The 24423-nt window shown below is 34.3% G+C and overlaps 2 protein-coding genes and 1 non-coding gene across 4 annotated transcripts; 1 reads left to right on the forward strand and 2 right to left on the reverse strand.

Moving 5' to 3' along the window:
* Positions 1-825: 825 nt before the first annotated feature.
* On the reverse strand, positions 826-6053 carry LOC132609681 (cellulose synthase-like protein D2). The gene is made up of 3 exons (XM_060323782.1): positions 5008-6053; positions 3196-4003; positions 826-2845 (listed from the first exon to the last, which is right to left on the reverse strand). Exons 1-3 carry the CDS (start codon positions 5868-5870, stop codon positions 1097-1099), a joined length of 3420 nt encoding a protein of 1139 aa, XP_060179765.1. The 5' UTR covers positions 5871-6053; the 3' UTR covers positions 826-1096.
* A 3636-nt stretch (positions 6054-9689) lies between these two features.
* TRNAT-AGU (transfer RNA threonine (anticodon AGU)) lies at positions 9690-9763 on the forward strand. Its single transcript has one exon. It is a non-coding gene; the product is annotated as a tRNA-Thr (tRNA).
* Positions 9764-14239: 4476 nt separating this feature from the next.
* On the reverse strand, positions 14240-18663 carry LOC132609682 (dolichyl-diphosphooligosaccharide--protein glycosyltransferase subunit DAD1-like). Of its 2 annotated transcripts, none has more exons than XM_060323785.1 (5): positions 18432-18663; positions 18028-18077; positions 14942-15024; positions 14816-14859; positions 14240-14547 (listed from the first exon to the last, which is right to left on the reverse strand). In XM_060323785.1, exons 1-5 carry the CDS (start codon positions 18516-18518, stop codon positions 14464-14466), a joined length of 348 nt encoding a protein of 115 aa, XP_060179768.1. In that variant the 5' UTR covers positions 18519-18663; the 3' UTR covers positions 14240-14463. The 2 variants fall into 2 exon arrangements, with proteins under 2 accessions (XP_060179768.1, XP_060179767.1); XM_060323784.1 differs by having other exon boundaries at positions 14942-15029; positions 18030-18077; positions 18432-18655.
* Positions 18664-24423: the final 5760 nt, after the last annotated feature.

Raw genomic sequence — 24423 nt, forward strand, 5'->3', positions numbered from 1 at the left:
TACGAAAACTATTTTTTGACTAGAAAATAATACCTGGAAAACATCTTCCTTCGATACACACAGACTTATTCTTTTTTGTGAGGTGGTCAAGGTGCTATCTCCTAAGCTTTGAAAAAGTTGTAGAGTTGGTTAGAAATCAGAAGGAAAAAAATGTTCAAAGAGTTTGGTAATACTAAATAGATGACTCAAGATTCAAGAACATGATAACATTTTGCTTAGTCAAAAGAATGATAAAATTCTGATCATGTAAAGTTCCTCATAACACTAGCAGCAAAAACTGAAAACTTCAAAGAAACAATAGTGTAACAAATGATAATTAAAAGAATCAATTTCACTATTATATTTTGAGGCTCTGATTACAAAGAATGTATTATAATATGTATTATTCTTACCTACGAGCGTCGAGTCAAAACCATAAACACTCCCCATAACAATCAATCCCTTCGTCCACTCTCCTCACATATAAAGAACACAAATCAAGAAAAGAGAAATAAAAAGAATAATTTTGAATTGATTGTGGAATAGCCTATAGTTTTGTTTCTATGCCAGTAGAAAAGTTTTAAGGGGAACTGAAATGAACCTCCAATTTCAGTGCTACCTTGAGGGGGTTAATTGAAACTCAAAGTAGAGAAATGGTGATAGCGATAAGCGCGGACAAAACAAAAGCGATCCCTTGCTTGTGAATATTTGACTAAGCACCTTCAATTAATTGAAATGTGCACTTTTGATCTATTTGCGTGTGAATACCCACATATTTACCATAATTATTAACTATTCCGCAATCATGCAAAGTTCCTCATAACACTAGCAGCAAAAACTGAAAACTTCAAAGAAACAATAGTGTAACAAATGATAATTAAAAGAATCAATGTCACTAGTGTATTTTGAGGCTCTGATTACAAAGAATGTATTGTATGTGTTATTCTTCCCTATGAACATTGAGATCAAAACAATAAAAACTCCACATAACAATCAATTCCCTTCTCCACTTTCCTCACATATCAAGAATACAAATCAAGAAAAGAGCACTAAAAAGAATAATTTGAACTGATTGTGGAATAAGCTATAGTTTTCTTACTATGCCAGTAGAAAAGTTTCAAGGGAACTGAAATGAACCTCCAATTTCAGTGGCACCTTGAGGAGGGTTAATTGCAACCCAAAGAAGAGAAATGGTGATGGCGATAAGCCCGGACCAAACGAACACGATGGTTGGTGTCCTTCCTCGTCGTCCCATCAGTCCTTTCGCGAACGGATATAGATGAGCCAACACCCAAAAACTGAAGAAAACGCCTCCTAACAAACGACTCCATTGTGGTATCGTGCTATATATAGTCCGACTAAAACCAACAGCTATTGCTACCAGGTTAACCATCATGATTGTAATAGGTGGAATCATCAAGGACGTCCATTTAATGACATAGAGATCCGCGTACTCATCGTCGTTTTCATCACCTGAAGATTTCGAAGTCAGAGTGAACGAAATCTCAATGCCAGCAACAACTTTTAACAGCCCTTGAAGCACAGCGGCAAGATGTGCACTCGTGCCTCCGATTAACCAAAATTGCTCGTTTCTCCACCATTCTTCTAAAGTGATCCCGGACCACTTGATCTCGAGGATAGCTAGCATGCAGAGAGTTAATGAGATGACAAGGAGATACACGAGAAAAGTGATATTAAGGCTTTGCACGATGAATTGACCGGAGAAAAGTGAGAGTGCCGGGAGGAAGCAATAGACGATAAGGAATATCGAAGTGAATGGGTAGATCCCAACGTTGAGGTAAGCAATCCGTTGTAAAATCTTCATCTTCGGACTAGCCATAAAAGCATTGTTCCGCGAGAAAAAGATCTCAACGGAACCAGTAGCCCATCGTAGGACTTGGTGAAGCCTGTCAGTTAGATTGATAGGTGCAGTGCCACGGAATGCATCTCTTTTTGTCACACAGTATATAGATCTCCAACCCCTATTATGCATCCTGTAACCCGTTACCACATCTTCAGTAACGGACCCATAAATCCATCCAACTCGATTGCCCCATTCGGTTTTGTCTTCGTACCAACACGATATGACACTGACCGCTTCAGCAACAGTGGAAGCATCAAGAAGCTCTCTTGGAATAGTTAGTGCACCGGGAGGTCGCCCGTGTTTTACAGAAGGGTGATCAGCGAGAGGTCTACCTTGGAATTCAGCCACCGGGATTGAATCAATGAGGACGCTAGAGTTACCGAATCTTTTAGGAAAAGCAGCAAGATCCATTTCATCATCATCAATGTCTCCCATTCTAAGTGCCCTCTTTTCGTCAGCAACACTGGCCTTACTCTTGCGCTGCCCAAAGCAACAGCTGCAGCAACCAGGGTGGCGGTCCTTTGCTCGTGGTGGATCAAACCCGTAAAGAGCAGTCCTACGGAAGAGGCAACCAGTGCCCACGTAAACTGGACCTTGAAGTCCATCCAGGGCACGCATATTCACATCGAAGAAGACAGTATTGTGATTTGCATACCGATCAGAGGGATCAATCCCCTCAAACCGCTGAGGAAACTGGACATAACAAATACGATCCCCACCCCGGTCCATCATAAAACACATGCCCTCCCTTATTGCCTCTGAGTTGTAGATGTAGTGATCACAATCAAGGTTCAGAATAAACGGGCCATTAGACATGATAGCTGACGCTCGGACCAATGCATTCATGGCTCCAGCCTTCTTGTTGTGATCATACCCGGGACGCTTCTCACGAGAAACATATACCAGCATGGGGAGCCGAATATCAACTTCCGTAAAATCAAGCATACTGCCATCAGCAGTTGTACCGTGCATCGATTCGTCACTTGGAGGTTTTAACATCACCTACAGTTCATAAGTAAACCAAAATGTCAAAACAGTGTAATTATTGTGAGTACAAGACATACAAGCAGCAAAATTTATGACCCGCCAAAAAACCTTAATCCGTGCTGTTAAAAAAGGGTTTTTTTTTCATTTTTTGACAGTTGTCCAAAATTAATTACAGGTTCTAGCCAAAAATATACAAAACCTATACACTGATTGTGTATAATATGTAAATTTATGTATATTTTATGTTTAGTTATACTTGATGTACAAAACATATACATTTACCGGCTATTATGTTTTAGAGCGGTCCAATAATGTAATACATCTCTTAAAATAATGGGATGCCAACTGCCAAGCATGATCAATACCTGTATGATTCCTGCATGATCACCCCGAGAGTGCTCAGAAGCAGTTACCATCCAAGTTCCGGGCCAGTGAGTTCCATCCGCCATCCAAGTGGCCTTAGTTATCTTGATAGGTTCCAAAGGTTCGTCCCCAGCTCTCTCTCTTTGAAGCTTCAAAGCTTTGATTTCCTCTCGAGCATTGTAGGCATCAGAACGCCGACGAATAGAATCTGGAAGGCCGTTGATTCGAACCTTAAATTCATCATATTCACGCTTCACACGTCTACGGTCCTTGACGAAATCTTGACGTACTTTGTTCTTATAAGGGTCTTTCTTCAAACTGAAGTAACTCTCCGGGTTCCTCGGTTCGATATCATGCTTACGACAAAAAGGGACCCAAATGTTGGCAAAACTTGCAGCTTCAGCCATCGCTTCAAATGTCAAAAGAGCACCTCCATCATCGGATACATAGCAAGAAAGTTTTTCCACAGGGTAATCAGCAGCAAGAATAGATAGGATTGTGTTTGATGTAACGAGTGGTGGCTCTTTCTCAGGATCAGCTGTAGAAACAAATACATCCATTCCTGGAAGATCAGATTTTCCAGTGGGATTGGTAGGGGTAGGAGTTTCAAACTTTTCTTTTAGTACATTAAGATCAGTAGCACGATTTATTGGGCATAACTTTGGAAGCTGGTCAAGCAGCCATGATATTGCAAACCAAATCTCACAGATTATGGACATATACCATAGCCATATAGCATCAGTGTTGGGATGGCTGACCCTCCATTGAAGAAATAATCCAAGTATAACGACACGAATTAAAATCAAAAGCCTGTAAAATATGGAGATATGTCAAGACAGCTTCTCAAACATCTTGAAAATAACCAAAAAAAATAAAAAATGCTAACATCTAAATATGTAAATTTCAAGAAATAAGCACATGAACAGATTGGACATCAAAATCGTTCAATACTAAGAGCTCGTTTGGACATGAATTTTTTTCAAAAAAATAAATTAATTAAAACAGCGTTTGATTATACATTGAAGTGATCTGTTGGAAAAAATAATCGAACATGAGTTTCAAGTTTGAAAAGGTAATCTTGACCAGTTTTTCTACTCACTTTTTTAAGTTAAATGCATGTCCAAACAGGACTTTAACTTCCAAATATCCTTTTTTTCCACTTTTTTTTAAATATCAAATTTTTTATGTCCAAAACGCTTACTAATATTAATAAAACAATTGCAGACTTAGTAAAGAGATCATTATGCATTGGACAACCAACCTAAAGCTTAGCGAGTATGAAAATGTATTCGAAAAAGGCAAAATAGTCCGATCTTGTCTTTCAAACACGCTAAGCCTTAAGAAACTAAATATACAGCATACTAAAAATGGCATTGATAGATCACATCAAGAAACACATTAACCAGAAGTTGACAAGTTAAACAAAATGTCCCCTACAAGTTATTCAAGATTGATAAAAGTATAATACAGTAAGGAAATATTACGTGACTGTTTTTGAATTGTTTTTCCTCAGAAAGAAAATATTGGTACACAAAACTGATTTAGCTTCACTCATGGAGTGAAGAGGCAATAGTAAAATATTAGGGGCAGAGCCAAACAAGTTAAAAGAACAAGGCACTATGCAATTATATTTTAAAGTTATTCGTCTAATACAGTCAAACCTCTCTATAGGTAAAACAATTTGTTCCGCTAAAAATGGCTTTTATAGTTAAATATTGTTATAAGGTGACTGTTACATAGAGGTCCTAAATTAAATGTACCAGAAAAGACAAAAAAGTAGTTGTTGAAACTACTTAGGAACAGGAAATTATTACCGGTATGGGCTGAGAACTGCAGCAGGTATCTTCAGCTTACGCGTAAGTGGCCTCCAAGGCTTGTTGAGAAGTTCAGAATGCTCACCAATATCATCATCATCTTTACCATTCCCAAATCCCTCATCCTGTGGCCATATAGCATTCCCATATCCATATGTTCCTTTCGTCTCGAATAACCATCTATTATGATCGAAATCCCCTGTTTGATTCCTCATCAACCCTGAATCGCTCCTTATTATGGCAGACTTATTAGCTGATCTCATCATAGATAACATCCTTTCGTTTTTAGACATCCCAACATTCGAAGGCAATGACAAAGGTTGTCTAGAGGGATCCACGGAATTCTCACCCAAATCCGTTTTCTTGTAAAGCTCTTTACAACCGGGACAAATCCCATCTCCGATTTTGACAGCGTCAATATAACAATCGCGACAAATTTTGAAATCACATTCGCAAGGAAGAACATCTTCACCCCTCCCATCACTCATGACCTGTCCATCACAACCTTGTATAGCACAAGAAGACCCTTTAGTACCAGCCATTTGAGGATGGTTGGCTTCCGAGTCAATCACCTTATCCATCAAATGTGCACGAGTGGCACTGTTATAACCACCACTAAACAAGGAATTCGACACATACTGTTCTTCAACCCTCCGCGAAATGGATGGATCGGAGGGTTGATTATCAGGTGTCGGAGGCATATGCACCGTGTAGTTCGCAAACTCAAGACCGCTAATTTCACTATCCAGTGAATCCCTAGATAAGTTTACATATCGACCCGAGTTAGTCCTCCTTGCAAAGGTCACGCCCGGAGGCTTACCTTGTTGTGGGTCTAAAGGAGGTCTGAAGGATCTTCCAGCCATTTTTTGCTAAAAGTCAAGCAAACAAGATTTCACCAGAACCTGAGACTGCACAAGGAAAATGAAGTAAGCAGAAAATTTTAGCTAGCTGTAAGGTTTCACAATCACTACTAAAAGAACATGAATTAGCGACTGACATACTGTAGCTAAACCTATTTAGCGAAGGATTATCAGAAAATTCGGTTAGCTATGGATTAACGACGAAGTTCAAAGCTAATTCCAGTTTTTCTTTAGTGAATTAACACATCATCTGAAACAGCTAAAAGAAGAGTTGGGAAGGGCCAAAATATTTAAACATCTTTTGCATGTCAATAGAATATGAAAAAGTAAAATTATGATACAACTCTCTTCCTCTTCCTCTATTTCCCAAGCCATTCTATCTTTTCAATTTATTAAATATTGGATCTTTTATCCAAAACTACGTTGCTGAGACTCTCCAAAAATGCAGCAGTAATCATCTCGGATACTTCAAAAATGCACTACTTTTTGAGGCTCCGACACGCAACCCCTCTCTGTATTTTTGAAGAGTCTGACCAACACAGAATTCCAAAACACTAGAAAAAGTATAAAATACAACAACAATCACACATAAAAAAGTACCTATACTCCTGATGAGGTAAACAGCAAGAGCAAAGGATCAAAATTTTCCTAACACCATATCCAAGAAAGCCCAGAGTTTTTTTCAGAAACCAACGGAAGAATGCAAGTTCAAATAGACATTCATCTGATTCTTCCAATACAAATCAACAATTGTTATACATATGAACTATATTGTTGATATGTATAAGTGGAGAGATATGTGACCTCCACTCCTTGTCCAAAACTATATAAACAATACCAACAAAATCTTATAATATATACTTATAATACTAAAACTATCTGCCTACCAAAGGCGTGTATAGAAACATTCAAAGCAAATGCTAATAAAAAATTCAAGATTCACAACAACATGCAGCAGCACAAAGATACATGTTTTCAAACATAACATATTACAACATGGGGTCCCATCAAAATGTTACAACTAGACTTAGTCTTTAATTATCCAATAAAATTAACTATTCTTAATTAAATAATAAATAATCTAGACTAAACCATATATCCCCATCACCATTTTCCTCTCTCAATGTTTCTCCTTAAGTCTCAAATATTGAAAAGATTGAGTCTTTTTTGAAAAAAAAAAAATAATAATAATAATAATAATACTTTAATTAGTAGTTACCAACCTTAGCATTAAAAAAACAAGAACCCCATCACTATTTTCCTCTCTCTTAAGTCTCAAGGATTGTAAAGAATGAGTCTTTTTGAAAAGAAAAAAACAACTTTAGTTATCAGTTACCAACCTCAATATTGAAGGGGAAAAAAAAAACAAGGAACTCCAAATGAGAAAGATTCAAACTTTACAAAGAAAAATATATAAAGACTCAATTTTTAATACCTTTTAATGTAGCAAATATCAGCCAGCAATATGACACCCAAAAAAAAAAACACAATATCTAAAGTATTCAAAGGTTTCAAGAACTTTGTGTATATATATGTTTAAGTTAAAAAAGGAAAGTTAAAAGGCTGAATAAATGAGTCTCCTTTTTTAAGGACATGTAAAAACATTTTCCTTTTTAGGTGGTTTGATGGAATATTTTTACCTTATGTGTATGTAGTTATTATTAAGAGTTTATTAGGCAATTTATTATGAAGAAAATGTGTATTTAATGGTGTCTATTAAAGATGTTCATGTGAAACTTTTACTGCTGCTTTATCTTCTTTCTGAATGTGAAGAAAAAGAACATTTAACATTAAACATTTTTTTTACTTACCAAAAAAAAAGAGAGAGAGAGAGGAAGTTTTGGGGTGCTAAAAGTAATTAACGGGAATTTAGGGGGTCTGTCTGAACATGCTTTACGCGGTGAAAAGAGGTTGTTCTGTTATGGGATATTTTTCACAATCTTTACAACTGGAACCAGTTAATTAGGAAAAGATTAGTGTAAATGAAATAACAAATACTGGTGTTTAAATTATTTATTTAAATAAAAAACTAGTTACCATTTTCTTTCGACTAATAGCTTGTTTGGCCAAGTTTTTACAATCAGTTTATTTTGAAAAATGTTTTTTTTTCAAAAGTACTTTTGTCGAAAAACAGTTTGTGTTTGGTCAATTAATTTAAAAACACTTTGAAGCAACAATTAGTGTTTGACCAAATTTTTAAAAAGTGTTTCTAGAGAAAAAATACTTTTCAAAAAAGTGCTTTTGAGCAAAAACTATTTTTTAGCTTCTGAAAACCTATGTGTGCTACTCCCAGAGTCACTTATTTTCTCCCAAAAGCTTGGTCAAACACCTCACCTATTTTAAAATAAGCACTGTTTGAAAAAAATAATTACTTTTGGGAAAAAATAAGTTTGGCCAATCAGGCTATAAGTATTATAATTTGCACTACTTTAGTAAATATTTAAATGATGATATTTCAAAAAGTAATATTATTTGAGAACTATTTTTCACTACTTCCGAAACTTGGAATTTGTTTAAATATTCAAATATTTTAGATTTTATAATATCTTTCTCTACCAAAGTAATTTTAATGACTACTTCGGATATTATCTTTTATTATGGTTAATATTTTAACATCGTACTCGGTCAAACAGTAAAAGAAATATCTTGAGAATTTAGATGTAATTTTTTCTTTTTAGTTTGGTGATTTCAATTGTATGCCACACTTTACTTGGAGCCCATTTGTATTGGCTTATAAGTGGTCAAACCAGCTTATAAGCTAAAAAAGTGCTTAGAATAAGCTCAAAAAAATAAGTAATTAAGCCATTTTTTTTAAGCTAAGCCAAACGGGCTCTTAAGTCTTTTTTTTTAGCATATGATTTCTCTGTATATTATCAATCCATAAAAATTAAACTCAATTATTAACATTTGTGTCTTAAACAATTATGCACTACGAGTAGGGATGGATGCAATACTTGGGCTGCATGTTTTCGGAATCCGATGTTTTCGACACTGAACATAGATATGTACGTGACAATCTATCAAAAGAATTTAATAAATACTAAATTTGAATCCGTAATTTTAAAAATAAAAGTACTAAGAATTCATTAAGTTTAAATTTTGAAATCATTTTGTACGAGAAAGCAGTTATGACAAGAGCCCAAACCCATGCAGAATTCATGAATGCAACATTTGAAGTAAATTTAGGGTCAATATGTACACATAATCCATAAATGTTACCAATAACAATGAATTCAATTGTACTTCAACCAAATATATAATCAGTTCACACGTAAAACCAACCGTTCCCTTTACTTGTTCCATTAATCTGGTCATGCAAAATAGATGTATGGCAAGTCACACACACCCCACACCCTACCCCTACCCCCCCCCCCCCCACACCCCAGAGAATATGAGCATGAATATCAGCAAAAGAAAGTTTAAAAAACAGAATTTAAATTTTATGCATTGAAAGTATAAAAAGCACTTGAACAATCAAGTCGTAGGTAAGGAATATTACAACACCGAAAGAACTTTTACCACTAAAACGACTGATGCTTGAATTGCTTCAGGCCCTATAGTCATACTTTTTCGTTAACTGAATCTCTTACCTCTACTATTAACAAGTGACAGCATTACACAAATCTTTATGATAAATGTAATGAATAACCTAGTAAGAACATATGTTTTAGTAAAGTAAACTAAATTGATCGTATAAAAAATCTCCACACAGAAGGCATAAATGTATGATATGCAGCTCTATTTGATTGTAAGACCATTAAAAAGTCAAATTCAATTCATCTGTCAAAACTCAATAGAGAAAAGTGATTTAACAATGTATCAGCTCTCGTAGCTCAGTTGGTTAGAGCACCCGTTTAGTAAGCGGGAGGTCTTGAGTTCGACTCTCAACGAGAGCACAGAATATATCAAGTGTCAGTGTTGAAATTTGGTGCTGGATATCCCATATAACTTGATGAACTCTTTTATGAACTATCAGAGTTCTGCAAAGTGTGTATGTGAGCATTCTCAACATTGCCAAAGAACCATGATTGCAATTTACAGGTACATAAGTTTGAACTGTAGTTGTGGTAATGAAATAAATAGTTAAGTAATGGAGTAGTTGAATTCGCCTGAAATTATGCTTCGTAGTCCCAAATTTATGATGTTTTCATGTGAAGTTAGGCCTGATAATTCATAATTTCTATATACTTTTGTCTAAAATTTGGGGTGGTTATTCAAAAAATTTAATGGTTTTGTTTGAAATTCGACATGACAATATGAAATTTTAGATCCGAATATAGCTTGTATGCGACAAATCTATAACTAAAAGCTTGAGTTATATTTGAGCGTTCTAATTCCCGCCTATGTCAGCTCGACCTGCTTGTTGCATCTGCATAGGAATTTAGGATCATCATAACATCTTTAAAGTTCTCCCGAAAAGCTTAATTTGGAAGCAGAGTCTCACTGGCACATTAATCTGATCTATTTTCACTCAAATATAATTTAACTCGCTCATTTAACACTTGTACTTATATTATATTAATTGTTGAAAGATGTTCCCAACTGTCAAAACATTCTCGGCTTTTAGTCATGTTATGACTTACGAGGTACTATACTAATGGACAAAGCTACAAAATTGAAGTCACATAAGATGGACCCATTGGACCAATTTTAGAGCCCGTTTGGATTGGCTTATAAGTTGCTTATAAGCTGTTTTCAGCTTTTTTGAGTGTTTGGCTGGTCAGCTTAAAGTCATTTTATGCTTAAAATAAGCTCAAAAAAATAATTGGGCCCATTTGACTTAACTTATCTAAAGCAGCTTATAAGCTGAAAACAACTTATAAGCCAAAAAAAAATAAGTTACACTACCTCAACTTATTTTTTTTAGCTTATATAGGCATAAGCCCATCCAAACAGGCTCTTATTTTGCTCTCATTTTTCTTACAATCTTTTGTCGATTATATTCCTTTCGAGTTCAGGGTTTATCGGAAATAATTTCTCTATTCCCTTAAAAGTAGAGATAAGGTTCGCGTATATCATACCCCTTTCAAACTCTATTAGTGAAATTATACTGAATATGTTGTTATTGTTGGTGTTGTTGGTCATGAATTCCAAATCCAAATTTGTTGAGCAATAGAATCTACTAGGAGCACATAGAGCCCGTTTGGATTGGCTTATAAGTTGCTTATAAGCTGTTTTCAGCTTTTTTGAGTGTTTGGCTGGCCAGCTTAAAGTCATTTTGTGCTTAAAATAAACTCAAAAAAAATAATTGGGCCTATTTGACTTAGCTTATCTAAAGCAGCTTATAAGCTGAAAACAGCTTATAAGCCAAAAAAAATAAGTTAGACTACCCAACTTATTTTTTTTAGCTTATAAGCTGTTTGCAGCTTATAGACATAAGTCCATCCAAACAGGCTCATAGTAGATTCCCCTTTTCATTCGTGCGTGCATGCATTTGAAAAGTCCGTTTTTAGTGGGCCAACACCATGTGGGCCTTCCCCCGGCCCATTTATTCTCGATTTTCACGCCCCCTATACTTTTGCTTTTGCCTGTTTTTGACCCCCTACTTTTTCTAAAGACTATTTTTTTCCCCAATGAAGTGACGAAAAAATAAATAAATTAAAAGTTCAGAAAAGGTAGTGTTTAAGTTAAAGTTCAAAAAATTCGAAATAATTGAAGTTTCGTTATCTATTTAGTTATCAAGTAAAATTATGTGAAGTGATAATTTTGTAATGACACTTTAATCATCGAGTCCGTTATTATTTTACAAGTAAACCAACTCAAAGAGGTATAGTGATAACAATTATTATTATGATGATGAAAGGAGAATTTTATTTTTACGAAGCTTGACGTAATTTTACCTTTTTTAAGTTTATTTTTTATTACATTCAAGAAAGAAGAATGGAATGCCCTACGCTATGTATGTATTTGAACCCTCCCTGGGAAGGTAAGAAGCTCATCAAGTGAGCTACCCCTCAACATAAAAGATAAACCATGACAACATGATATATAATAATTTACTTATACTTCTTCCGTCCCATAATAAGTATCACCTTAGCTAAAATTTTTTGTCTCATAATAAGTGTCATCTTAGGAAATCAAGACATAAATTAACTAATTTTTTCCAACTCTACCCTTAGACAATAAAGTAACATCTAAATGATGATTGGAATAGTCACATAGTAACGTGGTAATGTTGGATTCTCAATGTCAAAAGGTTTACTTCTTGTGCATGCTCTAATCAAAAGGTAAAAATAATTTATTTTTGTTATATAGGGGTAATTTGGTAAATTTCACATTGCATTATAGGTTTCTTAATACGTGTGTTTTTAGCTAAGATGACACTTATTATATGATGGAGGGAGTACTGCATAAGTTAAAAACATAATAATATTAAGAAAAGACAAAATTCATTTGGCCGAATTGGACATCCAATGAGAGAGCTTAGGACAACAAGAAATTCGAGCAATCAATGCCATAACATGATGCAAACTTCTCGGTTTGATTAAAAAAAAAAAAAACTAAACAAAGGTCAATGGATGGAAGCAGCAATATAGGTTGAAATCATGATCTCCACAACCACAACATGTGCAGTGCATCTTCATTATTGTTAATTGTTATTCCAAGAATCATTACGTACCAACAAAATTTGTATGTTTGTTATTAGATTCTTCTTTGTTGATGACCATATCATTCATTTAGCATGGACTCTACATGAAATATTTATCAATTGTTAGAAGAAAAAAATATTTGCAAAACATGGGGAAATAATAAGCTGACTTTTTATAGTCTAATCATTGTTCCTAAAGAAATTGAGTCTCATGTTCATGCTTTTGCGGGATGGTGACAGAATTCTTTCAAAATTTTATAAAGTTAATGAAATTCGAATTTCAGCAATTAATTCGAATTTTTCACACGAACAAACTTTGTGATTTGTAGAAAGAATAAGAGAGAAGAATAAGAGAATATTTTTACTTCGTTTGGAGGAAACATGAATTTATAATACCTCATCAATCATCATGTATGTTACAAGTGACAAATAAAACTTTTTTTTAGAATATGTTTTAGCTAAAGGTATCTTTACCAAAAAAAAAATCGCATTAAAAAGTAATTACTTCCCAATTAAGTTTGAAATAGTGGTTAAACTTTGATTGACGGCTCAAAAGTTTGGTAAGAACATTCTTGTTATCAAAAGCTGAACTCCTGTTCTACTCATCTTGTCATCTGTTCACATATCAAACAACTGCCAAATCCTTTGGGCCCTTTATGTTTTGGGTAAAACTCTACAAACCCACAACAATATGATGCAAATCTATCCGTCCAGTGTAGGATTCAGGTCCATTTAGTGACTTGATCTTTTGTTCCCCCCTGGTATGGGTACTTGCACTAATACACATACCTGATAACTCTGTTCACCAAAATTTAGAAAGATGGAAAGAAATTACCTAACTTAAATTACCTAACTTTCTTTTTCTCTGTTGAGATTTATGACCCTTTTATCCATTTCAAAAGAATTTCAAAACAACGTTTGATTAGACGTTCGACTTATTTTTTGGAAAAAATTGCAGATGAGTTCAACTTTGAAAAGCTGGTCAAAGCCACATTTTCAAGTGAAGTCTTTTCCACTCATAAGATTTCAACTCTTTTCGCTTTCCTAATACCCTTTTTCTATTTATTTTTTTCAAATATCATAATTTTTATGTCCAAACGCCTACTTAAACTCTAACCTTTTTTTTTTTTTTTTTTTTTTTTTTTTTTTGAAAATTTCTCCCTCTTCATTTGACCATTGGACAAGGGTGTACGCTTACATTAGTGTGGCTAATTTTTCATGTAAATTTTAGAGTTTGGTCCTTCTAGCGACACGGTAATCTGGGCTCACTTTAGGAAATACAATTCGTCGTGCTTGTTTTGCAATACTTGGATGAATGTCTCTCATTGGAGCAACTGGATTTAAACAAAATTCTCTATGTACAAATACCCTTTATACTTCTGTAGTATGAGTAAGTATCTGGTAGAGCTCTTTGTTCTAACTTCTAACTATTGGTTTGAAAACAAAAGCGAATTCTCATTCACGAATAACTAAGCTTTGATAACGGAGAAGGGACCCTTCTCATACCTGCCTTAGAAGAGCCAAATCAAGAAAGGTTATGCCTAATAGGAAAAGACTGCAGTGTAAAAGTATGTATACTGTTGATGGATATTATATTCAAGGAGCAAATATTCCAAAAGTGATTATTTACTTGCAAGAATCTTAGCAAGGCAATAGTCAGCTAATTCAGTTTAGTTTGTATAGTGCTCCTAGTAAATCCTATTACTGTAAATTTGATTCTTTACAGTATTAAGGAAGAAGAAAACTTACAATCCCAAAAAAGGGAACAAATTTCCAAAGCAGGTCAAAGAGAACAAACTGACTCAAACCAAGTAAAATTTGTGTATCGACTATCCGAAGTACGTATTTCTGATTGACAAATTATCAGATTCATAAATGAAAGATCGAAAAGGGCAGACAAAAAACTTTCACATTGCTAAAGTGCTAATAAATCCTGATTCATTGCCTCAGTATCCTTACAAGAAAATTTTGGAAAAGCAACATTCTCTCGAGATTAGGAACGTCAATTTATCCAAGGAAATTCATGATCACCAAATGGAGCACTAAGTTGCAGAGAACAAAGTCTGCATAAGCACGTTCTGGAGGTAAATCCTGCAATAGTGATGAAGTATAAGGCGTCGAGAATAAATGACATATTTTGCCATAAGTAACAATTTAAAAACAATAAAGCACATTCCCACTGGCTCCATCTTTCCTCACTTTTCACTTCAAAATTATCCACTTTCTATGAGGAAACAAGAGCGTTGTTATTAGAAGATGAAGGTGAGAATGACGACACTCATTTGCCAATTTAAAACTATTTTCCCCTTGCTGTAAAAATATATGATATATGATCTTCCTCCAGAGAAAGTTAACTTACCTTGAATTCCTTGTTTTCTTTGTTTACTTGGATTCGGAGACAAACTGCAACCCACGATACGAATCAAATCAGTTGAACTAAGCATTTTCTTATGATGAAGTGCATTACATAAAACAATTAGCTTACCAGCAAGAACTGCTGTGCCTATGCAAGAGAGTACCCCAGAGAGAAAAGAGTTGAATGGGAAGGACCCAACAATAGCCATGTACACTACCTGACAGAGTGGAAAAAAAGTTGTCAACAAACCCCATTATGGATAAATCAAGGAAGATGATCTATCAATTACAGATACAAAATTAATTCTTCACTCTTTAGGGGTGATCAGTAAAATAGCTGAAGGGATCTTCGAACTGGCATGAAGTAGCCGAGAAGCTTTATACAGACAAACTGCTCCATTCTGAACAATGGCATGTCATGTCATCTTTGGCCTTCAACAGAAGAGTGCATACTTTTAAGTCATAAACTTATAAAGATGACCTATTAGACCACAACTTTTTCTGTTCCAAATATTTCTAAACTCTACCGAAACTAGAACTGAGAAGGATGATATAGCCATAGGGCAAAAATGTGGTGATTCTAATGAAGAAAGGATCAGTGTTTGCTCGGAAACAAGATAAATTATTATCGGAAATTCTTAAGAAATGAAAAGGGTGCTACAGTTTTTATGAAATAGGTAGAACGTGGGGCTCCTTTTTTATTTTAAAAGGCTTGATGACGATGGAAATCCCACGAGTTTCAAGTAAATCGATGGAGAATGATGCAGACTGGATTTTGGAGCTATAGTAAGAAAGATGGGCTGACGCTTGCAATGGTTGTACCAAGTGCAATTAATGTAGTTCACAGCTGTGGAGAGTTGATTTACAGAAGGAGGACACAAGTTTCATCAGTTGTACCTGAACCCCTTAACTTTAGTTTCTCTATTTACGCAGTTACCCCAATATTTCTTGTAATAGTAGTTCTTTTAGATCCCATAAGCTAGCTAGAGCTTCTCCCTTATATTCTACCATGAAACCCTTTTGTGATATTATTAATGAAAATCATCTTTTAGCTCTATCTAGTTAGGCTTTAGCTTAGCTTAGCTTAGTTTTTAGCTAGTTTTCTTCTCAAATTCCATTCTGCATCAGAGAACCAACAACCCTCAAGAGCACACATGAATATGACGAAAGCAAAGTAAATGAGATAGGATAAAACAATTAGATATGTAATGACACAAAATCAAGCAATTCAATGAATGTTAATCCAAGATTGTCAAAAAAAGAAGGGAGAAATAAAGTTAAATGAATTGATACCAACTATATTAGCACTCGAATACAAGATTAATCCGAGTGTAGATATTGAACTCAATACATTCAATACTTACTAGAAGCGTCAAGATGAGATTCAAGAGAATAGATAAAGGTCAATCCCACAAAGGAGTTCTTTCACAACAGAATTCTTCATCAGAACATCATAAACTCTAAGGGAAATGATCTGAGCCTATATTGCCTAAGGTCATCTAAGCTCATGAACTTCGGCCAAAGTCCAACACAGCCCAAATAAAGTGGATTGCGATTAAAATGAGTCGTATAGCCATAAGTCGTACAGGTTAACTCCAATACCCGTGTAGGACATGTATGCAACAACAAGCCCCAGAAGCATACGAGGAAGATGAAGATAAGCACAGCCATGTAGTGAAGAGTCCATTTCAAACACCAGTAATTTGGTAATTTTAGGTTAAAAAAAGAAGTTCCATCAAAGAAGTAATACTGTAGACTCTTCCCTTGGTTCGAACAATAGTTTTCCTAAGACAAGGACATCTACAAGAATGTTTCTTATTAAGTAACATATTACTAGCTAAGAATTTGGCTATTTTATTCATATAGCCGACCACAACTTGCTTGAGACTTAGGGCATGAACTCATCATTGGGAATTAAACGCTATATATAATGCATCAGCAATCACTGAGATGCCGTGGCGGAGGCAGGATTTTCATCTAGGGGGTTCAGATATATGAAGAAGTAAATACACGAAGAGGTCAAGGGGATTCAACATCTACTATATATATATATAAAAAATAATAAATATAACCTTGTATATATAGTGTAATATTTTGCCGAGGGATGAACCCCCTAGAGGCTACCTAGCTCCGCCCCTGCTGAGATGATCAACAGATGAAATGCTGGTTGAACTCTACTTCAAGTTAAGCTACATACCCGCCCTGAACTTAATTAAACCTCATCTTGAAATGCATAACAAATGATCTACCTAAGAATTGGATTTCTCTCAAACTAAGCACTGGTTAAAATAAAGAACCAAATAATTCCAACACTAACCAAGTATAAGTAGGTGTTTGGCCATAAAAACCAAATATTTTTCACTTTATTTGGGATTTTCGAAGTTGGAGTTGAAGATGGAGTTGTATTTGGTTATAGTTTTGCATAGAATATTTGATTGTTTGAATGTACTAACAGGGGCGGATTTAGTCATGCACCCTGAGCAAAAAATTACAGTGTATATTTAGGGTAAATTTTCTGTGTTCATGTACATATATTAACTTTTGAACACACTGAACAAATGCAAAAGGCTAGATCAAGCGGTCTAGTTGTTTTTCCGAACACCCTGAGTGGAAATCCTGGATCCGCCATTGTATACTAAAAGTCAAAAAAAGTCAAAAGAAAACCAAGTGAAAACAAGTCTTTAGGTATTTTCCAAATTTCAAATACATTTTCATGGCAAAACTCTGATTTTAAAACAAAAAACAAAACAAAAAAAGTGAAAAAAAATTCCGGAAAAAATGAATAAGAGCCCGTTTGGATTGGCTTATAAGTTGCTTATAAGCTGTTTTCAGCTTTTTTGAGTGTTTGGCTGGCCAGCTTAAAGTCATTTTGTGCTTAAAATAAGCTCAAAAAAATAATTGAGTCCATTTGACTTAGCTTATCTAAAGCAGCTTATAAGCTGAAAACAGCTTATAAGCCAAAAAAAATAAGTTAGACTACCCAACTTATTTTTTTTTAGCTTATAAGCTGTTTGCAGCTTATAGGCATAAGTTCATCCAAACAGGCTCTAATTCTCATGGCCAAACGGGTCCTAATAATATGGGTCACCCGAGTCAACTAACGTAACAACAACAACATAAATTGACCAAAACATAGCAGTAGTATCAACAACATTGACCACAAGTACATATACAAACGAATGTATTTATAACACAAAGAAATATCTATCTATTATTACCTGAATTACGGCAGTGAAGATAGCAAACAGGACATATACATCAATAATCTGTTTTAAAACAAAAACAAACAAAAAAATTACATCAGGGAATCAGTAGCATAACTATATATAATAAATGATTGATATAGCAGATCTCTATTAATTTAGCATTGTTAATATATAGATCTAAAAGCACAATATATATATATATAGAGACAGTGGCGGAGCCAGAATTTTCATCCAGGTTCAAAAATTCTAAAAGGTAAATACACGAAGAAGTCAGGGTTCAACATCTACTATATATATATATATACATAACAAAATAATTTTAACTTTGAAAATACACTGTAATTTTTCGCCGAAGGGATGAACCCTGGAGCCAATGTGGCTCCGCCCCTGTATATAGAGAGAGATATTTAATACCTTGAGATTAGTGGGAGTTGCAGTGTAAGCTGAACGGAGAGAGTTGACAAGTGCTTCAGCATCTTTGGTAGCTGACGATTTCCCCATTTTGGTTTTCACTCTCACAATTCCTCTATTTTGAATGAGATGAATGTCTTTAAACCCCTAAACTAGTTACGAGGAAAGGAAAATATTAATAATGTACAACTCCGGCGTAAGAAATTACATCCAGGCAGTCATATTTTTTTATTTACAGTCGAATGATCACTTTTTATGGTATATGATATTATACATCAATATGCAACTTTATATTTCTAATAATGTATAGGAGGTGTCTATACACATTTTTATATTAGTAAGCAGTATTATATAAACTTCTATTTTAGTGGGGGTGTTGAGGAGGGGAGGGGGGTGTTGATCGGATAAATAAAAAAATTAAGCTAAAATGGGTAATTATTTTGCCGTACTCGGTATAGTGTAAAAATCCCCCAAAAAAAAAAAATTAAGAGAAAAGGGTTAATACGGGGGAAAATAACACTCTATATCTGTTTGCAGAAAATATTTTCCCGAAATGGCTCTTATATACATTATTATACACTTTTGTACAAGTTTTATAAATTGTTTACAGTAAGTGTATAACACTGTTGAAAAAAATTGGCTATGCAGATGAAAATTAAAAATATGACTACGTGGATGTAATATTTTATGTTGAATTGTATATTATTGAAATTATCCCATACTACAATTCACTTGCATGTGTAAGAAAAGAGTTTATTTTAAGGCCAAAGTCATAGCCAATCCCCTAAACTTTTTCACATATTCCTCGTGACCACCTAAACTGACGCTTGTTCCGATTGAACACCTAACCTATTAAAAAATATACCTATTACACACTTTTTGCTGATGTGGCATAATGTATGTTTACACTTACAAAAAAGCGCGTGAGAGACGTTTAATTAGCCAATTTTTTTTTCAAAACAAAATCCTTTTCTTCTTCCTTTTCTTTGCCACCACTTCCACCACCATACACCACCAATTCGCCGCCGCCGCAACCACCATTCTCCATCCTTTTTTAATCCAGCCACTTCACCACCATTATGTTCTTTTCAGATTTGCCACCATCATTCTCCTTCCTTTTTTTAATCCAGCCACTTCACCACCATTATGCTATTTGTCATCCTCGTCAACACCATGTTATTTCTTCTACTGCAAAACGGCCACCATTTCTGTCATTACCGCCACCGATGGCGCTACCATCGCAATAACCACTATTTTCTTCTCCTTCAAATCTAAAAATCACCACCACTACAATCTCCTCCTTTTCTTCAAATCTGGAAACTTCACCACCGTTACAATTTCTCACTATTTACTTTTCGCATCTGAATTTTTTCGTTGTTGCTGATTTATGAGTTTTTTTTTTAGTTTTTTTTTTATTTATGTGTTAGTTTAAATTTATGCGATAGTTTAGTTTAGATTCACGTTTTCAGTTCGTCGACGGTGATGGCGACTTGTGACGGGATTCCGATGGATAATAGCCATTAGATATCAAGGTTTAGAGAATATTCTTTTTTATTTCTTTTCTTGCTTAATATTAACTTTTTCTTCTTCTTTTACACACAATACATTTTTTAATTATTATTTAGGTCCCATATACCACGTGTTCACATTTAATTCGTCATCTTGTCACGTCATTGACAAGTGTATTACACACACTTTTCATTTTATGCCATATCAGCAAAAAGTGTTTAATAGGTATATTTTTGAATAGGTTATGTGTTCAATTGGAACAAGCGTTAGTTTAGGTGGCGATCAGAAATATGTGGAAAAGTTTAGGGAGCTGTATATGACTTTGACCTTATTTTAATAAGGTTTAGTGCACATGTAGCCCCCTAAACTTGTCCTTTTCTTTTTTCATTTTGGCACCTCAACTAAGTGTTATTCCTATTGAACCTCTGAATTCGTCCTCAAGTGTGTTTATCAAACCCTCTAAATCTGATTTTTATTAGAAGCAAAAATTAAATTGTGGTAATGAGGGTAAAGTAATATTTTAGACATGCGGTAAGTTATTTTTCAGGTCATGATGTGTTGGTTTTTGCTAATTCTGCTCTTCCACTGCCAGCTTAATTAAGAGCTTACTCTTTTTTTCCTCTTAATTGCTGCTAATTTTAGCTAAAAGATGGCATAATTAAATTAGAATATATATTAGCATGTTGCTACATTGAAGATAGAATACTATGTAAGTCAGTTTGTGTTTGATGGACACACTTGAGGACGAGTTCAGGGGTTCAATAGGAACAACGCTTAGTTAAGGTGCCAAAATAAAAAAAAATGATAAGTTCAGGAGTTGCATATGCATTAAGCCTTTTTAATAATAATAATAATAATAATAATAATAATAATAATAATAATAATGATGTTACTATAAGTAATTTTTATATTATTGGGTGATCTTTATACTTACTCCATTCATGTCAATTTGTTTGTCCAGTATTAATAAACACGGAGTTTAAGAAAGTAAAAGAATTTTTTTTAATATTGTGTGAAGTTTTTTTTTTAATATTGTGTTCTTAAATTATAGATAAATATGATATACCAAAATCTCCTTTAATCTTGTGGTCTTAAACATATCATGTGAAAATTGGAATTAAGGAGTTGTTAAAAAATGTCATTCTTTTTAAAATGAACTAAAAAAAAAAAGTAAGATAAACAAATTGAAACTGGTGGAGTAGTAGTTAATATATCTTATTTCAAGATTTTAAATCTCACATTTTAAAAATATTTATGGGTCGATATCACGATGATGAAACTATAAAACTTAAACTCAAAAACAACAAATAAGCAAATCACTTTTCCTCGAATCCTCAATGATATCAAATTTTCTTTCTCACCTGTTGTTGTGTAATTGTTTCGGTTGAAAAATCTCATTTAAGAGAGAATAAAGTATTCTCTATTGAAAATTATTCTGTTTTAAATGCCCGAAATCTCCAATTAAAAATTGAGGGTTTCTTGTTAATTACCACCCCCACTAACTTTTAATAATCTCAATCAGTATCAAATGGATACATCAAATTCGAATTGTAAAAGTGAACTAAGTGATGACAGTCAAAAGTTTATTTAAATCAATCTATCGTGCCAATTTGCTTATGTATTACTTGAAGTGGAATAATTTTGTCTTGATTATTCTTTGGGTAATTTATCCTATATTTTTATTTTTAGTATTGAGAAAAAAAATTATCCTTGAATTTCCAACAAAAAATCAATCCGAGCATAATGTTAGATAATAGTTAAAATAAAAGAATATGGAATGGCCCTATCTTGAGCAGGCGTTGGTGGCATCGCAATTCGAGAGAAATTATTCAATGGATCATGATTTCTGTCTCAACAGTAACCTACTCAGTAATTATCAATAAACAGCCTAGACTTCTATTCTTTACAAAAATGGAATTAAGAGCCTGTTTGGATGGGCTTAAAAAAGCAGCTTATAAGCTGGAAACAGCTTATAAGTCGAAAAAAAAAAATAAGTTGGAAAAAAAAAATAAGTTGGTGTAGTCCAACTTTTTTTTTTTGGCTTATAAGCTGAAAAGCTTATAAGCTGTTTTCAGCTTATAAGCTGCTTTAGATAAGTTAAGCAAAAAAAACCCAATTAATTTTTTGAGCTTATTTTAAGCACAAAATGGCTTTAAGCTGGCCAGCCAAACACTCAAAAAAACTGAAAACAGCTTATAGGCAACTTATAAGCCAATCCAAACGGGCTCTAAGACTGGGGGACCCCCCTTTCCCCATTTATCTTTGTTCTTGGTATAGAATAACTCATAAGAAGCTTGAAGACTTTGAGAAGGAATCCAGACTTTAACTACCACCCCAAGTGCTCTAAGATGAACATATTTTAACTGAGCTTTGCTGATGATCTATTACTTTTTTTGCACGGGAAATTTATCCGTCCAGTTAACACAAGCTTGCTTCCAGGAATTTCCCGGGCTTCTGGATTAGTAGAAAACATCGAGAAGAGTTCAATTTACTTTGGAGGAATACCAACACAAATCCAAGAGGAGATTCTGAACAGTATTGACTTCACTCAAGGTTACCTACCTTTCAGATACGTGACAGCTCCATTGAGAAAAAAGAAAGATATCTCTGACTTAATGCAAACTTTTGATATAAAATGTTAGGAAGGATCCAACCTTGAACTGCTAAGTTTCTTTCTTAAGCCGGTAGAGTCCAACTCACAAAATCAGTCTTCTTCTCTATCCAAGCATTTGGTCACAAGTATTTGTGTTGATCAAGTTGATTGAAGCTATTTTAGAAGTTTTCTTTGGGTAGGTACAACAATTTCCAAGAAAGCTTCAATTGCCTCAGATAAACTGTGTGCTCTCCTAACTCTACTGGGGGGCTTAATATTCTTGATATTACTTTGTCGAATCAAGTAACCATTTGTAAGCTATTGTGGGATATTTGAAAAAAAGAAAGATAAATTGTGGGTGCAATGGGTGCACATTTATTATGAAAAACAAGGTCATATACGGGAAGCTAAAGATGATCAAGTTGCATGAGTAATCAGAAAAATCTTAGATATTTTGAACAAGCTGGGATTCTGAAAGTTGAGGTGTGTTAATGGAAGCAGTTTTCTATTAAGCAAGTCTACTTAAAGCTTAAAGGGACTTCCCAGGAGTCAACTAGTGGAGAGTAACGTGCAACAATAGTGGTGCCCCTAGCTAGATGAATATTCACGCTCTACTTAGCTCTTTGTGGTAGATTGTTGACAAATGAAATGCTTGCTTAATGGGCTATATAGATGATGTCCAATGCCCCACTATGTGAGGTTCAAAATGAGAATTGTGAGTTTTTGTTCTTCACCTGTACATTCTCAAAGCATGTTTGGAACACTCTTCTCATATGATAAGATATTTTAAGGCAGGTTGTGAACTGGCAACAGGAGTTACACTGCGCAACAACTCATGCTCGAGGAAGGAATGTGAATGTTGAGGTTTATCGAGCGACAACAGCTGGACGCATATACCATACACGGCAAGAGAAGAATAATAGATCCTTTCAAAGAAATCGAAGAGTTGTTACAACATTAGTTCGTCAAATTGTCCAAGAGGTACACTGTCGAGGACGAAAAAAAAAAAAAAACAAAGATTAGTTAGAAGTCTACAAGAACTTGACTACTGTTCTACCGTGTAGGAAGAAGTTTATTAGAATATTACTGGTCGTTAATTTAGTTGTGGTTAATAGTTGGTTTGTAAGGCTGGGGCTCGTTTGTTCAGACCTACGTTTTTATTTTATTTTGAGCTTGTAATTCTCACTTGGTAAACAAATATACTTATAAAAATATTAAAATAAAAATCTCAAAGTATTTAACACGTGAAGTTAACTTATTTCACGTTGTGATTAATTTAAAACTATAATCAAAGCACAAGACGATTTACTAGCAAAATATGAATAAATCAGAAATACGACAAAATTAAAATTGAGCAATTTTGAGAATATACCAACAATTTAAACATTTTCCCTTAGATCATTACGACACTTCACTCATTCTTTTTTAATTTTAATCAAATATTGTCCAAATGCCTACAAAAATGTACATTTGCGGTTTCTCACGAACAAAATCGAGATGTTATTCCAACACAAACAATGCTTAATGAATAACATGCATAGGTCGATGCATGTATTATAATATTGATACTAAACAGAAATAAAAACAGTAAAACATTATAAGATCAAAGATTGTGTCGCGGTGAGCTATTATCTGAAAGCGATTTGAGTCCAACTATGATGCAATTAAGTGATTAGTCAGTCACTCCCCAAGATTCTACATCACTTCAAAATATGCGTACTCATGGCTGAAAGTAGGGGTGTTTGTCAACTAATAAACCGCACTAAATCCAGTAAACCAAGTCAAATCGAGAAAAAGAACCAACTAATGTTTGGTTTAATTTGGTTTGTTATTGAGAAAAGAACGATCATCATTGACTTGATTTTTATTTTTTTTAACTAAATGTCAAATGGA

This window comes from Lycium barbarum, chromosome 9 (genome assembly GCF_019175385.1).
Source record: "Lycium barbarum isolate Lr01 chromosome 9, ASM1917538v2, whole genome shotgun sequence".
Taxonomy (NCBI): Eukaryota; Viridiplantae; Streptophyta; class Magnoliopsida; order Solanales; family Solanaceae; genus Lycium; species Lycium barbarum.

What these genes read in the sequence shown, in the direction of transcription:
- LOC132609681 (XM_060323782.1), bottom strand. Translation starts at nt 5,870, where the DNA reads ATGGCTGGAAGATCCTTCAGACCTCCTTTAGACCCACAACAAGGTAAG. An exon ending in GCAGTTCTCAGCCCATACCG is followed by an intron (nt 4,004 to 5,007) that starts GTAATAATTTCC and finishes CATATTTTACAG; the next exon opens with GCTTTTGATTTTAATTCGTG. An exon ending in ATCATGCAGGAATCATACAG is followed by an intron (nt 2,846 to 3,195) that starts GTATTGATCATG and finishes TATGAACTGTAG; the next exon opens with GTGATGTTAAAACCTCCAAG.
- LOC132609682 (XM_060323784.1), bottom strand. Translation starts at nt 18,518, where the DNA reads ATGGGGAAATCGTCAGCTACCAAAGATGCTGAAGCACTTGTCAACTCT. An exon ending in TCTTCACTGCCGTAATTCAG is followed by an intron (nt 15,030 to 18,029) that starts GTAATAATAGAT and finishes CCACTCTGTCAG; the next exon opens with GTAGTGTACATGGCTATTGT. An exon ending in AAGAAAACAAGGAATTCAAG is followed by an intron (nt 14,548 to 14,815) that starts GTAAGTTAACTT and finishes TCACTATTGCAG; the next exon opens with GATTTACCTCCAGAACGTGC.